This window comes from Mesoplodon densirostris, chromosome 1 (genome assembly GCF_025265405.1).
Source record: "Mesoplodon densirostris isolate mMesDen1 chromosome 1, mMesDen1 primary haplotype, whole genome shotgun sequence".
Lineage (NCBI taxonomy): Eukaryota > Metazoa > Chordata > Mammalia > Artiodactyla > Ziphiidae > Mesoplodon > Mesoplodon densirostris.
Window position 1 is genome coordinate 170,839,867 of NC_082661.1, and position 16,016 is coordinate 170,855,882.

Below are 16,016 nucleotides of genomic sequence, written 5' to 3' on the forward strand. Positions count from 1 at the left end.
CCGGACGTGCAGGCTCAGCGGCCATGGCTCACGGGCCCAGCTGCTCCGCGGCATGTGGTATCTTCCCGGACCAGGGCATGAACCCCTGTCCCCTGCATCAGCAGGCGGGTTCAACCACTGCGCCACCAGGGAAGCCCACACTTCGTTTTTTTTTTTTTTTTCCCTTGCCACGTGACTTGTGGGATCTTAGTTCCCCAACCAGGGATCGAACCTGTGCCCCCTGCAGTGGAAGTCCAGAGTCCTGACCACTGTACCATCAGGGAATTCCCACTCACACTTTGTTCTGAATGGCTGATGAAGAGATCTGGGACTGTCATTTCCTTTTTTCAATGAATCAGTGACACTTGGCAATTGTCACTCAGTTGCACAGTCCTAACAGTTATTCTTTCCTCCCACCTCTCAAATGCCAGAGAAATGGCATCAGCTGGCACAGCCCCCTGACCCGTGTGCCATCCCAGGTCACTGCAGGTGAAGATCATAGCAGATGCACGGCTACCCCATGCCCGCGACTGTCACCGGTGATGGCACCTCATTCACATCTGGTCAGTGACCCGCCTCCAGCAGCTTATTCTGAGGCTGCCTCCCAGGCATCCCCCCCCCAACCCCGGCACCCACTATCTTAGTCTGGTTCCCTAGGAGCAGAGCCTGAGATGGGCCTTCAGCTTCCCGTGATTTACTGAGGGAGCGCTCTCAGGAGAAACCCGATCCACAGGGAACGCTACCCACACTGCAGCAAAGAGGCTGTCATCTGGTCGCTTTTAACAATCAGTCTTTGGCTGCGGAACCCTCGACCGGGGTGCATGTGTGGGGGCAGGAGTGGGTGACGTCCCAGGCAAGGAGGTCCCTGTCTGCTGAGGACAATTGTCCGGTGAAGAGAAGTGAGCTGCTGGCAGCCAACACCCTCAGCAGTGGAGGGATGGGCGCCAGCCAGAGAAGGAGAGCCTGACGGACCTCCACTGTACCTAGTGACTGTGGAACCCATGAAGACGATTAAGAAGGCACGGTCAGGGGGACTTCAGGAGCACTGACCACCCAGAAGAGGGGGTTGTCATGGAACCCAAGAGAAGGAGGTTTCAAGGCAGAACTGGCAACGGTCAAAGGCAGCTGTGAGGTCCAGTCTCCAAAAGCGGCACGGACTTGAAAAACCAAGGGGTCGTAGGTGAGCTTGCAAGAGAAGTTTCAGAGAACTTCAGAGACGTGGGCTGCAGGGTGTCAAGGATGATGGGCGATCAAGGAAAGACGGAGCAGTCTCCATGAGAAGGAGCAGAGAGAGGTTGGACAGCAAAGGGTGTGGATGCGGCTCTTAGACCCGAGGCCCAAAGCTCCAGGCCTGCAGAAGGGGGTGGGGGAGGGTAAAGGGAAGGGGCTGAAATCCCTCCCAGAAGAGAAGGAGGTGATGGTGTCAGGGACTGGGGAGGGGCTGTCCCTGACTGGGGAAGGGACACCACATCCTCTGGGCCTGGGCGGAAGAAGATAAGGCTGGGGCAGGATGGAGGTAGGTTTGTGGGTGGGGGAAAGTTAGTGGGGGTCTGTGTGATGGTGGGGTAGCCTGCTTAGAGCAAGGTGGGCATGGTGGAGCAGGGCGCTGGAACAGAGGAAGAGGGAAATAGGTGGACAGGCGGAGACACCCTGCCCTGAGGTCTCAGTGAGGCTGGAGACCTTAATTTGCCCTGGCAGCCACCTGCAGGCTGAATAACTTTCCCTGCCAGCATCCTATGGCCTTTTGTGGCGGGACAGTCATTGGATTCAGGGTGAGGGCTTTGCAGGGTGGGTTGGGAAGAACGGAAACCCATGACCCATGGGCTGGAGCATGTGCTGCGTGGTCCGAGTGAGGGGAGGGAGGGAGGGAGGGCAGCGGAGGGCGGAGGGGGCAGTGGCAGGAGGCTGAGCTCCAAGCCGCCTTGAGCCAGGCCCTTGCTGGGCTTTTCCCACGGGCTTTTCTCATTCTAGGCCCACAGAAGGAAGTAGCTGGTCTCAGGAGGAGTTAGTGGGATGGGGTGGGCGGGTCTCCACGCAGCCTTGCTAGGCAGCCTTTATTCAGCTGTATCCCTGGTTTCAGGTTCTGAAGCTAGAATAGCAGGAAGGTTTGCGTTTTATTGTGAATTTAGGGGAGATACGGCCCTGACTCTCCCTCCCCACGCCCTGCTCACTTCCTGCCTTTAAGGCAATGGCATTCAAGCTTTTTGTTTTTAACCACAACCCACAAGTAAGAATTAATTTTACATCATGATTCAGCAGACACACACACACAACTGCAACAAAAGTTTCACGATACAATCCTCATCCTTACTTTGTAGGGTGCTCTTGATATTTTCTACTTTATTCTCATCTATTTCTTTAAAAAGTGCTGGTCACAACCCACCAAACTGATTTCATGGGCCACTCAGTGAGGCCACAGGGAAGCATTGCTCCAAGGCAGTGGGGAGCTGGGGGCCCCTTTGGGAAGCTGTCATTGACGCTACTCACCCCTCTTCTGGGAGTGTCTGTTCTCAGAGAAAACACCTCTTGCCGGCAGAAGGCAGTGGCCGTGAGATTCCTTTTTTTTTTTTTTTTTTTTTTGCGGTACGCGGGCCTCTCACTGTTGTGGCCTCTCTCGCTGCGGAGCACAGGCTCCGGATGCGCAGGCTCAGCGGCCACGGCTCACGGGCCCAGCCGCTCTGCGGCATGTGGCATCTTCCCGGACCGGGGCACGAACCCGCGTCCCCTGCATCGGCAGGCGGACTCCCAACCACTGCGCCACCAGGGAAGCACGAGATTCCATTTTTAATGTAAATTCTCCTTCTCCCCTCCCCTTCCATCTCCCCCCAAGAAGAGAAACTGGCCACCCCAGAGGAGGCCCCCTATTCTCCATGGGCTGTCCAGTGGCTGATGACATCCTGCTCTCCCCGCCACACGCACATATTCCAGGGGATATATTTTGGGGTGCCTGCCAGACCCCACTTCTTTCTTTGGACTTGTCCTCACCCAGTCTCTGTGGAGGGAAGGCTACGACAGCCGCATTTGCTTCTGTCCTATGGCCCGAGGCCAGAGCTGAGTAAAGGAGGGGACGGTGGTTGGCCGCTGGGCCCTGAGAATCATATTCATTTCCCCAAAGTTCAGGAGGGGACAACGAAGGGCAGTCGTTTGTGTGCCTGAGGCTGTAAGGACAGTTGTTAGAACCAGAGCCTGGGCAGGGGCTGTAGCAAAGTAACCTATGTAAATTGCAGTCATGGGCAAGAGGAGACCCAAGGTCCCCTTCAAGGGGAGGGGGCAGGGGTGCTGAGAAGTGGGGTGGCCAGAGAGAGGTGGCCGACAGGAAAGTGTCTGTATTAACTTGACAAGGTACCTGTTCCTAAGCCCAGAGAATCCACAAGGGCTCGCCATCTGAGCCCGGCCAGCATCGTATACCTGCCCCAAGTCACACTGAGCCTGAGTCTCCAGCACCCCATATAGGGCCTGGCACCGTTCAGGGCCCCCTCCCCAGGACCAGGGCCTGCTGGAGACGGGGTCCGCCAGGAGGTGAGGACACTGGGCTCTGAACATTCACCTGAGCCAGGTTCCAGGGCCACTTCCGGGACCCCTGTGTCAGGGGCTCCTCCATCTTAGCACCCAAAGCACCCGACTGCACGGTTTTGGTTTTGTTTTGTTTTGCAGGGTGCTCGGGCAGGGGTGGTGCCGAAAAGCAAAACCAGAAAACACCCAAACCGCCCCTTAACATTCACAAAATCGCTAGTTGGCCGAACCTTCGTTTTCGTCCATTTATTTAGAAAAAAATTAACATGGGCAAATGAGATACCTCAGTGTTACAACAGAGTATAGAAATGTCTAGCAATAGTCAAATACTTTGATCTTTAAATACAAAAGAACCACGTGAACACCTAATATACAGGTTTCATCCGAATACATATTTATTAGATAAATATTAGAGGTTGTCACATCATCTAACCACATACAGCTTTGCAAGACTAGAAATCACAATTAGTTTTCTGACCACTTTAAAGTATGAAATGATTGCATTGTACAGAGATGTACAGAGACGATGACGGTCGCAGTGGGAGTTACTTCAGGCTGCACGGTGGGTGTGTTCATGTGTGTGTACGTGTGAAATCACCTGCGATCATGATATCAAAAATTATACAAAGTATGAATTTGGTTACAATTTTCTTCTGAAATCCCCGTTTCTTTGCATTATTTCCATAGCACCCTAAAAATACACAGGTGGCAGGACTAGTACACTGAAGCTAAATAGTACATGTAGGTAGAATAAAAACAAAACGGAACAAAAAAAACTCCTTTCGACACAGAGTCAGAGTATATTACATGAGTGAGACAGATGCGGAGAGACCTCACAGACGCTAACAGACAGGATCTAGTTTTTCCACGTGAAGATGGAGTTCCAAGCCTTTTTGTTTTGTTTTGTTTTGTTCCGGAAAATAAAAACAATACACATTCCGAGGGAAATGAATGCATCTGTTAACATGTCTCTATTTCTCATTTACATATGTACACACGTCCCTTGAGTGGCTGCTGCCCACGTCGCCCTGTCTGGATGGGTCAGGCCGAGGGAGCAGACGTGTAGCTCTCTGGGGGTTCAGGGCTTCCGTTACGGAGAAAGTATTAGAAGTTTCTTAAAAAATAAAAATGGCTACAGGAACATGATACATGGGTAAAGCTTCAAACCAAGAAGATGGGGGTGATTGCTTGTACTTGGGCCTTCCCACCTGCCCGCCAGTGCCCTGTCCATTCTGTGGAGTGGAGACAGAAACATGCCTATGGGCTGGGTGGATGCTTGTCATGGAGAAGTGGCTTTGCTGAGGCATTGTTTTTGCTGAGGTTACTTATGGCTCCAAGTAGTCATCCGAAAGGATCAGGGAAGCATCTCCCCAGAGTCCAGAACCACCCCTGCTTGGGGAGGCTGTCATCACCTGAATGTGTCACCAACTGGGGCTCGCTACAGCCCCGGACGCCTTGATGCCTCCCCCCCGACCTGGCTCCAAAACCGCTCTGGAAGAGTACACGCTCAGAGCGCGGGCTGCAGGCACCACGGTTCTGGAAAGCTCTTTGCTGAACTTGCTGGTGGAGGCTCGCTTGGGAGGGGACCCAGGAAACCTGCCTCAGGTGCCGAGCCCATGGCTTCCTCAGAGATGGCTGAGGCAGGTGCCTGGAGCCTGGGCTGTGGGGAACAGATCGACCCTCTGTGCTAGAAAGCTGTGGATAGGTCAAGTGAGCAGAGGGGGGGATACCCCGGTAACAACCAGAACAGACCCCAGGCCTGCCTGAGAAAAAGTTGCACGGCAGGAAGTGGGAACTTCTAAGGAAGGCATCTGTAAATCTGTCTGGGGCAGAACATTCCCAGATGGCCTGACACAGCTGGGGCTACTGGCCACTGGGCAGAGACGGCCACATGCTACCTGGCGTCATCTTGTCCCCACCAGCCAACTGGGGATGGCTCCAAACGGCGGGTGGCCTGGTCTTCTAACTCACTGTACAGCCACCCATGCTTAGTCCCTTCCTCTGTACAAATGGCCCTGGTTGATTTTTTGTTTTTGTTTGTTGTTTTTCTTAAAAAAGGGACTCGGTCTTTGTCGTTGAGTCAAGGTATTTTAAAAACACCAGCAAAGGCTATAACCAGGTCATGAAAATGTTGAATATTATCAAAGACAATACTAAAATATTCACAAAGATATTTACAAAAGCAATTCTTAAAATAATTGATTTGTATACGGAACACCACGCTGTTTGAAAAAACCTCTGACAACGGGACAAAGGAAAAGGGGTGGGGACGGGACGATGGCAGCTTTCCTACAGAAAACCTTGTGCCGGGCCGTCTGGTACAGCGACTGGAAGTCAACAGCTGGGGCCAACGTTCCGGTCACATCCAGAGGAGTGCTGGGGGTGTTCCCCCAACCCCCAACAGAGAGGGAGACGGAGACTGAGAACACAGACAGTGGATGGGGGAGCAGGTGAGGGCCTCGGGCAGCAGCAGGGGAGGGGCGCGATGAATTTACAGAGGGGACGCAAGTGACCCAACGGCCCAGCATCACCGGCCATGCGGCTCGGGGAGCACAAGGGAGCCTGGAACAAAACGGACTCACAAGAAGCTACCCGGGAGACTCCGAGAGTGAGCAGTTAGCTGGATGGAGCGAAGCGTGGAGGGAAAACCAGAGGCTGCTTCTGCTGGAGCAGGAGTGTGGGGTGAGCTTTCGAGGCCAGAGGGACATGGAGGGAAGGAGAGGCTGGCAGCCAAGCGCGGGGTCTGAGACAGCCACAGAAATACCACGCGATGCTCGAGGGCACATCCTGGCACAGGCGGCGAGAGACTGGGCTGGAGCCGGGGGCAGCTTCGAGCGCAGGGACAGGCCAGACCAGACAGAGCCGGAGAGAGTGATGCCTGGGGTTCCTGCTGCTGAGCCCCTGCATCCCCTGCCTTTCCACCACTCACCTTGCCGTCTTGAGTAGACACAGGGGCACTGGGACAGAGGGAAGTGGGTGTCCCATGTAACAGTCTTGGAGAGGTGGGCGAGGGGGGAGCAGAGGAAGGAAACAGGACGCATGGAGAGAACTGGGTCGCTTGCTGTCCAAGTCCAGTGTTCCTTTCCCCCAGATGACTTCACAGCTTTAAGATGCTGTCATTTAAGAACAGGGGGTGGCTTGGAGCAAAGTTGTAAGTTGGCCATTTCTGTTGGACTCCAAATCCGGCTGGCAGCACTCCCCCCTTCCCCAATTAAGGGCACAATAATTTCAGCTGGATTCTTTCTCTCTCTGGCCCCCCTAAGGCTGGGCCCTGGCCTGAGTCAGAGGTTGTGGAGCCATCCTGGCTCTGAGGAGGCCTTGACTCCCTTTTCCACCGGTCCCCAAGTAGGAATGGCTCACCCTCTCCCAAACAGAGACTCTTGTCTTTTCTTTCTCTGCTCTCTGAGCGTGTTTACAGGGTATCCTGGCTTAGAGGTCTGGGGTCAAAGCGATAGCCTTGGCCCCTGAGAGTTCTCTTTCCCAGAGGTTTGTGCTTTTCTGTGGTGGGTGGTAGTGGTGGTGGGCAGGCCGTTCTCACTGCCACCAACCGCTGCTGCTCCTCCAAGGCTCGGGGCCGCTGGGATACGGGGGCCCCTCCCTCAGGTTCACAGTCACGTGGAGGCGGCTCTGGGCCAGGAAGCAGGGAGGCCGGGTTACAGTTTAGAAACTGGAAGAACCTGAGGGGCACTGGAGGGTCATCTGGAAGCCGCCGTCAGTGTGTGCCCCCTCCCCGGGCCAGCGCCCTGTCTCAAGGGTCATCTTTGGGGCCTGCTCTGGGCGTGGGCTCCAGACCTGCACCGCCTTCACAGTGCGCCCTCCCGCCCCTAGGCTCTGAAGGCCGCAGCAGGGGCGGTCCGAGGGCACTGGCTCCCGGCGGGAAAGTGTGTGGGGCAGATGGGGAAAGAGGCCGCGTGGGGAGGGGTGGCCCCGACGGAGGGGTGGGCTTCAGTTGTTCTCAAAGAGAGACAGGAGGTCATCATTACTATTGCTCGGCAGGTCGGGGGGATCCAGGTACGAGAGGAGCTCATCAGGGTTTGTGAGTTCTGGAAGGAGCTGGAAAAGAAGTACAGAAGCTCAGATGAGGTGTCGGCCGAAGGCCGGGCCGGCCCAGGGCGAGGAAGCGGGGCACCCTCGGGCCTGTTCGCTTGCCCTCTACCTGCCTCCTGGGGTCCTGGTCCAAACAGGGGAAACTAACAGTGCCGGTGGTCCCCAGATGCATCCAGGCCACCGTGCTAGTCTGGGGCACACCCGTGCCTATTTCAAGTCTGGAAGGGTGGAGCCCTCAGCCCACCAACTGGGAAGGCTCCTCCATGCACAGTGTTCCTTAGACCCTGCCACAAGGGGCTGGGGGTCACTCATGCCTCCCAGGAGAAGCCATGTGGCTTTGCATGTAAGGCTGGCAGGTCTCTTGGCTTCCCGCACCCCACACCTCCTCCAAGAGCTCCCGGCTCCTTGCTGAGCCCGCGGCTAGCTGGTAGCACTGCTCTTCCCTGTAGACTCCGGCAAGAGGCTACAGACCATCCCTACCCTCTCCTGTGAGGCCCTTGGACTCTTTCGGTCACACAGGGGACCCTCCTCAATCTAAAAGCACCGGCCCTGGCCTGGTCTGGGGAGGAGAGTTGGGCAAGAATCCAAGATGGCCCCAATGCTGAGTGAATCCCATTCATCAGAGACTCTTGCTGGGGCCAAGGGTGACTCTTGCTGGGGCTGGGACGTGAAGGACAGGAGCAACCAAGGAGAGGGCAGCCCTCCTCTCTGGGAATCGAGAGCGTGGGGGCGAGGGGTGGGAGGGGCAAGGGCGGTGTCCCTCGCTGGCAGCCCTGCCCAGCTACCCAGCACCCATCATTCAGTGTCCCCCTTGCCCACCTTCCAGACCATACAGTTCTCAAGGGGGGTGATCCCTGAATCTCAGCTGCCCGCTTCTGCCTCAGTCACACGACGCCCCCCACCCCCGACCCCCAGTGTGACCCGAGGCCGATCCTTCTGTGACCCCACATGGGGGCCTCTCAGAGTGAGCGATGGAGTGAGCAAAAGCACAGGGCATGGACAACACACAGACTAGAAACTGGAGACACACACCAGCGAGACAGACAGAGGGACCTGTCCCTCCAGCCCCTCCCCTGCCTTGGGCCAGAGAGCGGCAGATGCAGCGATGGCAAGCCGATGTCAGGGAACGGGAGGTGGGAAGAAGGGGGGGCGGACCCTCCTGTGCTGCCTCCAGGACCGGCCCAGAGGGACTCTGTGAGGACCTAGGGGAGGTAGGGCAGGGCCGGGTGGCAGGACTGTGGCCAAGGGGACGGGGGCGGGGCCAGCAGGGTGGGGCAAGGGGTGTGGCACCCTCGCTGAGGCTTGCCCACTGTGGGGTTCCCCGGTCCTGGAGCCACAGGGGAGGCAGGTTGGCGGGGCCCACCCTCCGCCCGCCCACCCACTCCTCACCACTGTACCTCTCCTCCACCCCGGGCCTTGGGCCCTCAACACCCGCCCCTGCTCTCGGGTAGTCCCGGCCCCAGGCCAAGACACGTGGTGACCCCAACTTACATCCAGCGAAGGCTCCGGCATGTCGGACGCTCCCTGCGCTCCGGCCTGACCCTCTAAGGCTGAGGAGGGGTTAAAGGTCAGGTCACTGTGTGGATGGTTGCCGGGAGCGGCCTGTGGCGGTTGCCGGGGAGGCTGGGAAGGAGGAGGAGCCCCACTGTGATGTAATGGAGGCCCTGACTGGCTGCTGGGGTGTGGGACGTGCAAACCTTGTTGCATGGAGGGATGGGGCTGGTCAGAACTGCCAGCGTGTGGCATCTGTGGAGGAGGAGAGAGCAGGAAAAAGAAAGGTGAGGTGACGAGGTACAGCGACGAGATGCCTGGAGGAATGAAAACCAAACAAAACCAGGAAAATAACAAAACCCCCAAAACAAAGCCACCCCTCTACAAAGCTGAATGCTTTTTTTTTTTCTGCAGAGAAACAAACAAACAAACAAACAAATCCTCCCCCCAAAACCGCCAGTCAGGGAGGCTGAAGCCACGTGGGGCAGGGAGGGAGGCGGCCAGGGGCCTCTGAGACTAGCAGAGACACTGAGATCGGGGCCGAGGCCCCTGGGAGCCCCCGTGTCTCCCTAGCCCGGACACCAGCACAATGAACAACAGCAAGGGCAGGATGGAGAAGCGAATGGGCATGTTTCCGGGGAGCAGGGAGGCGGGCGGGAGTGCTGCTGGCGGCGTGGTGCAGGCCCGAGCCGCGGCGGCGGGGAGCAGACACGGACGACAGCGTGGGGCAGGCGTGCAGCTCATGGGGGTCTGCGGCTCCACGCGGGCCCTGGCCTGGGGGCGACACGAGGCACGCCGGCTCCGGGGGCAGCGGGGCCTCGGTGTAAGCTCTGCCTGCTGTCCTGGGGTAGGACGGAGCTGCGCCCAAGGTAAAGGAGGCGACCTGGGGCTTCTGAGTCCTGCCAGACCTTCCTGCTGGTCACCCACCTAGGCAGCAACAGGCGTGCTTCTCTCATAGATAACCTAGGTGCCCCCCCTCCCCCTGCCCCTGCGCGTGTACTGAACCATCGGGGCTATGGGTGGGCAGGGGACATGAGTGGGTGAGACTTAAACTTCTCCTGTAGGTCTGTTTGCTGCCTCAAGCCACCCTGCCTTCAGAGTTCAGGTCTTGGAGTGAAAGGCGAAGTCTAAGTCCGGGCCCCCACCCCCGGCATCCTCAACGGTCCCCGGGCCCCCCTCACACTCTGCGAGTGAAGGGAGCTCACTGACTGGCCAGGCCTCTCACTTGGAATGGGCAGCCAGGTGACCAAATGTCTCCTTGGTCAGTACCCTCCTCCCAGCCCTGTCTTCTGGGCCACACAGAAACACTGACACTTCTTTCGTGGGTTTGCAAACGGCAGTGACACCATCCCTGATCTTCTCCAGACACCAGTTCCTCTTCCTGTTTCTCCTAAAAGCTGCTCCCCAAGCCTGGCTGTGGGCTGGCCCCTGCCCACGGTCCAGGTGGCCCTCTGCAGCACAGTGCCCCTCCAGCCCGGGCCTTGAGAACGAGGGATGACCATGTGACATGAAGGCTGCTGACCCTGGGGGAACCACTTGTGGGATGCACACAAGGTAAGAACCAGAAGGGGCGGGAGAGACAGCCCTCACAGCTGTCGGCGAGGCCAGCCTGTGATGCTCCACAGTGACCATTCTGGGAAGTGGGGGGCAGGGAGGGGCTCCACACTCCTGGAGCAGACAGTCCCCAGACAGACAGTCCCCAGATCTGCTGACACAACTAACGCCCTCGGCCCTGACATCTTCTTGCTGGATTATCTCAGAACCTGGAGGGGCAAGTGCTCTCTGGGACCTGCTGACACACCTGTCAACCTCCCACCTGGCACGGGAGAGCCTTGGGTGAGCCAGCACCTGGTTGGAGCCCTCCCACCAGTCCGTGCGCCTGGGAATCCTTCCTGGCCATATGCTCAGCCGGGTCAGGCTGCTCTGGTTGGGCAGATGGGTTGTTGACCTGTGACTGCACCGCACCACCTTGCACAGCTGTACCTCTGGGTCCAGTTCCCATCTAACAAAAGCCCAGAAACGGACAAGGACAGTGCATATCTGAAAAGCTTCCTGGGGGGGCTGTGAAGTCGACTCAAGGGCTTAAGTCCCTCTGCGAGGATCCTGGTGGCAGGGCTGACAAGGCAGGAAAATGCCTTGTTGGATGCAGAAAGCACACAGCACCCCCGCTGCCATCTTCCAGTGTTGGGAATTGTGAGGACTCAGAAGGTGCCAGGTCAATGTGGAGCAGGGGTGTGATCTGGGTGATTCCTGGCCATGGAAGGCTGACGTCCTGGGGAGCAGGGCTGGGAAGGGGGCCAGGAGAGACACCCCCAGAAATTGGAAGCCCCATGGGGCAGAAAGTAACTTGCGAAAACATGGCTGAAGGCTGGTGAAAGCAGCTATTTCCCACTTGGCATTCTGGGTTCCTGCAGGAAAGCTGCTGCAGTGCCCCTCATTTAGAGTCCTTCTGGTTAACAGTCACTCCTGCTGAGAATTGGTGGCTCTGGTGCACAGGATAGTCCCTGGCCCAGTGCTGGATGTTCCCCAACTCCATGTCAGCTGTGGGGAACACAGTACAATCCAGAGGCCCCTTCCTTCCAGGCCACATGATGGAGACTGGGAGAGCTTGGAGAGGCACCTTCGGGTGTAGGCCCAACTCCACTGCCAGGCATTGGTGAGACCCCTGGACCCTTCTCTCTGGCTGCTGTGGCCCAGGACCCACTGCCAGGCCCTCAGTGACTGCCCCTCCTGCTAAGATGAGAGACCAGGGACAGAAAGAATGACTGAGGCCTCAGTCTTCAGCCCTTGGGCCTCGGTTTCCTCAAAACCCCAAGTGTTCTTCCTCCATCCAGGCACTGCCAGAACTTTTGCTCCATTAGCTTGAGGCCTGTGTCTGTCTTGCTTACACCTGGTACAAGGCACAGCCAGGAGACCAGGCTCAGAAAACGTCTGCTAGATCAAGTGCAATCATCCACTGCTGCCTAGATAAGGACTCGGGAGGCGGCCAGGCCTTCCACCACTGCTGTTGGCGCCACAGGAAAGGAAGGCCTCTGGACAGCACGGGCCACCTCACCTGAAGGGGCTTTCTCAGCAATATAGTGTGCGTTAATATGTGAAACAGGATGAGAAGTGAATACTCTTGGGATAAGTAGAAATCCTAATGTTTCTTTTTGCAGGAGGAGGTGATACCCTGAAGATTCAGACCCCTGGGGAATAAGTGCCTGGGTCTGGGACTAAATTCTAGATGGCTGGATGAAGCTACAGTAAATCAGCATAACAGTGTGTGTAAGAGGGGGAGAAAGGGGATGGGGCTGTGTGTGTGTGTGTGTGTGTGCGTGTGTGTGTATAGGATGTGTGCCGGGTGTATGGGGGGGTGTGGGCCTGTATGTAGGGGGTGTGCAGGCATCTGCATGTGTGCATATGCATGCAATGTGTGTGCAGGTAAGAGCTTGAAGCTTCCCCCATCTGAGAATCTGATGTCCTGGGTGAAACGGCCAAATCCAAGGACACTGATGGGCCATGACCCAGCCTCAGTCAGGCCTCCCATGCCCTCCTGGGTCCCGAGACTCAACTCTCAGTTCTCCCCCTTGCCTGGTAGGGAACTAGGCAAACATCAGAAAGGTCCAGGGGAGCCCTCTGTCTCCGTCAGCCCCACAGTGGGGCTGGGGGCATGGGGGAGGTGGAGGGTCAGCGGCGAGGAAGAGGTACTCACAGTCTCCTGCATGGGGTGACTGAGGGGCTTCTCAAGGGCGGCCATGTTGTTGGGCATGTCCGGGGGGTGGGAGAGCTGGGGGGGCCCGTGCATGAAGTCGTTCATGGACGTCCCACCGGGGTTCCCGTGGGGGAAGTCAAAGTTGCCATGGCCCTGGTAGCTGTTGCCTGGGGAGGGAACAAGATGGGGAGGGACGTGACCCAGAGGGAAGACGGCCACCCCAGGAAACTCAGAGTGTAAAGGAAGAACCAAGGCCCATCCTCCTGCGAGGCTAGAGTTGGCTCCTGCAGCCGTAGACCTCAGGGCCATACAGCGGGGCAGCGATGCAGCCTTCTCCTGCGGGCCTTAGCACCCCAGGGCGTGTGCTGGTGTACAGCCACGAGCAGGGCTAGAGTGGGAGGAAAGGGTGGTCGGGCTCCTGCGGCGGGAAACATGGAATGAGGCCCGAGTCTGCACTTTCCACAGGACCTGCTGAGCGAGCCCCCCAGACCTGCTCACCCAGAGCCCCCATGAGCCTGCCCTTCATCACTGGGACCACAGGCTGAGAGGGGGAGGTCGGAGTCTGCCAAGTCCATAAAGAAAGCTGTGCCAGATTCAAGATGACACCCTCAGAGCCAGCTGTCTGGCCTCCCAAGCCGCTGCTTCCTCTACCACGTGGCCGCGGTGAGAGCTCAGAGGATCAGCACACTGGAAAGCTGGGGCGCTCAGCATGCTGTGGGACTCTGGCTAGGTAGGCTAACCTCTCTGGGCCTTTAATCATCCAGGAGCCCCAGGAACCTAAGAGCAGGGGTTCTGCGGGGAGCTGCCATGCCCGGTGTTTGGGGGGTTGCGGGGGGGTACTTTCTGGGAACTGAGGGCAGTGCGGTGCAGCTTGCTCTGGGCATCAGGAAGTGAGGGGGCAGTGACAGTGACCTTGGTGGCCGAAGGCTGGTGGCTCCAGGCCCCTGGACCCCGTCTCTGGAAGGGTGGGAGAGTTGCAGGGATAGGGACAATACATAGATGTCAGAGGGAAACACGGGAGGGCCAGGAGCTCCAGGAGGAGTGTGGTCTTAGTGCCCCCAGCAAAGCAGGCTCTGAAGCCCCTAAGCTTGGCAGCTGCCGGCCAGGGAGATCCAGGAGTCAGGAGGGAGGCTGGGCAGCGGGGGGTGCGAGAGGCGGGAGGCTGGCTCGCGGGGCAGCTCCTCACTCATGCCTTCCCAGCTGGGTGCCAACCCACAGGGCTGGCTGGATGGAGGGGGGGAGGATGGGGGGCCGCCGTACCCCCAATTTCAGCGACGTGGTATTGTTTTTTGGGGGCGTGTGTTACCTCTGCCTCTTCACACCACACCCTCCCTGCACCTGCCACCATCACCCCAGAAATCCTGGGCCCCTGCTGGGGCTTCTCCCTCCCTCCTTGTCGGTCATCACCCACCTTGGCTGCTGTAGTCGTTGGAGTTGGTGCCCCCGGGAGGGGGCGGGAGTGGATAGGGGGACGGGCCGGGGCCCAGGGCTGCGATCATCTCCATGACATTGGGCATGATCATCTGGCTGGGACTCATGGTCTTGAACCGCTTGGATGGGATGCCGTCAGGGTCATCCTTAATGTGGAGGTCCGACTTGATGGGCACTGGCCGCCAGCTGCATGTGGGGTCAATGGTGACCTCTTCAAACTCGGAGCTGGGGGGAGCAAGGGGGCAGAGCTGAGGCTCTGGGGTACCAGGCTTTGGACACGAGGGCCTCCAGCTCGGACAGACACTGCAATGTCCTCGTCCAGGCTCCCTCTGCCCCCATTCCCACCACGCTCTGCATAGGACAGAAGTGTGAGCATTTTTATAACTTTTGAAAGATGGGGAGACTGAGACTAGGAAAAGCAAGTGGCTGGGCATGGGGCAGTGGGCCCCAAAGCCTCCACCAGAGATGCGGCCATGTCAACTTCCTGCTCTGGTTGAGCTTGGTCCTTTCTGGAAAGTTCATTTGCCCACAGGTACAGAACTCCTTATATTAGCAGAGAGGTGAGGGATGTGGGAAAATGGTCTGCCGGCCAGTGGGGGATAGGGTATCAGGGGTGATCACACACTCACCTCATGCAACCCAGGTCAGCATCCCACCCCCCCACCTCCTCCCCCACCCCCTGCCCTAGTGTGGGGAGGCCCACTTACTGTTGGATGGCATTCAGGATGCCCCACATGTACTGATCTACCTCCAGGCCCTCGAGCAGAGCAGTTTTACTGGAAAAGGAGAAAGGGGGCTTGGCCTTTGCTCCTGGACCCTAGCAGGTGAGGCCACAGCCCACTCCTCCCCACTGTGTCCAAGAGACTCAGGATCTGCCACTGGTTACTACTTGGGGGCACCGACAGGAGAGGGCAGCCTTGTGACCACTTGATACAAAGGGACTGTGCACAGCCCCCGTGATCTGAGCCCCTCTGCTGTGCTTGGGTTCGCTCATCCGTGTTTAGGGCAGGTGGAAGTGGCTGGACCCCACAGAGCAGGGCCACAGCTCCTCCTGCAGCCGGGTGACGTAGCTTATGCTGAGGTGGGCATCACTCACTTGCACACAGGACACCTCCAGGTCCCTCTCTCGCAATTCAGCTGCAGGTACGACTCCAAGTCAAAGCACTGCGGAGGCCGGGAGACACAGACAGATGAGAGCAGGGCTCTCAGAAACCTCTTAAATGCAAGTGCCACTGCCTCCGGGACCCTCGTGAAGACATCCCGCCAGGGAGGGAGACAGGTGATGGAGAGACCCAGGGTTGAGAGCGGTGATGACCTTGCCGATTTTCTGCTGTGCTTACAGCTTTCGGGCCACGTGGAATCCCTGCACACCTGTGCCCAGCCCTCCTCATACCATCCCTGTGCCCCAGATGACCTATGGCCTCTGAGAAGCCTTCCTGGTTCCCCTGCAGCCACCTCTCACCGATCCTGCCCCGTGACAGTGCCTCTCCCTGGCCCGGCCCAGGCATGAAGGACACACCCCATCCGGTTCATCAGTGTGCGTCAGACAAATAAAGCGACCAGACCTCTGCTGCCCCCGTTTTTCCGGGGATGGGGGTTAGGGGGGCTGGGAGGCTCCCGACCCACTATGAAGCCCTCGGGGCCAGTTGTGAGAGGGTGGCGCTGAGGTTGAGGCTGGCCTGGCCCCATGGTAGCCCCCACCCAGTGAATTCCACCCACCTGGGCTGCCCACATTTAGCCACCCAAACTGTGACAGTCACTCATCCCACAGCCACTCCCCGAGTACCTGCTCAGGGCAGGGCCTTGGGACACAGCAGTGAACCAGGCAGAGGCGTCCCTGCTTTCAGGTTCCCTATCAGCC

At 58.0% G+C, this 16,016-nt stretch overlaps 1 protein-coding gene across 3 annotated transcripts in view; it reads right to left on the reverse strand.

Annotated features, from left to right (window-relative positions):
- Window positions 1-3,863: 3,863 nt before the first annotated feature.
- The window catches only part of ZMIZ1 (zinc finger MIZ-type containing 1), a 234,236-nt gene continuing 222,083 nt past the window's right edge, over window positions 3,864-16,016 (reverse strand). For 2 of the 3 annotated variants that reach the window (XM_060111493.1, XM_060111499.1), the window contains exons 20-25: window positions 15,252-15,319; window positions 14,863-14,931; window positions 14,136-14,380; window positions 12,725-12,891; window positions 9,031-9,285; window positions 3,864-7,545 (exon numbers count right to left, since the gene is read on the reverse strand). In XM_060111493.1, the coding sequence (XP_059967476.1) occupies window positions 7,438-7,545; window positions 9,031-9,285; window positions 12,725-12,891; window positions 14,136-14,380; window positions 14,863-14,931; window positions 15,252-15,319 (912 nt within the window). In that variant the 3' untranslated portion in view covers window positions 3,864-7,437. The remainder of the gene's footprint in view (window positions 7,546-9,030; window positions 9,286-12,724; window positions 12,892-14,135; window positions 14,381-14,862; window positions 14,932-15,251; window positions 15,320-16,016) is intronic. The other variant, XM_060111504.1, reaches the window with a different exon arrangement.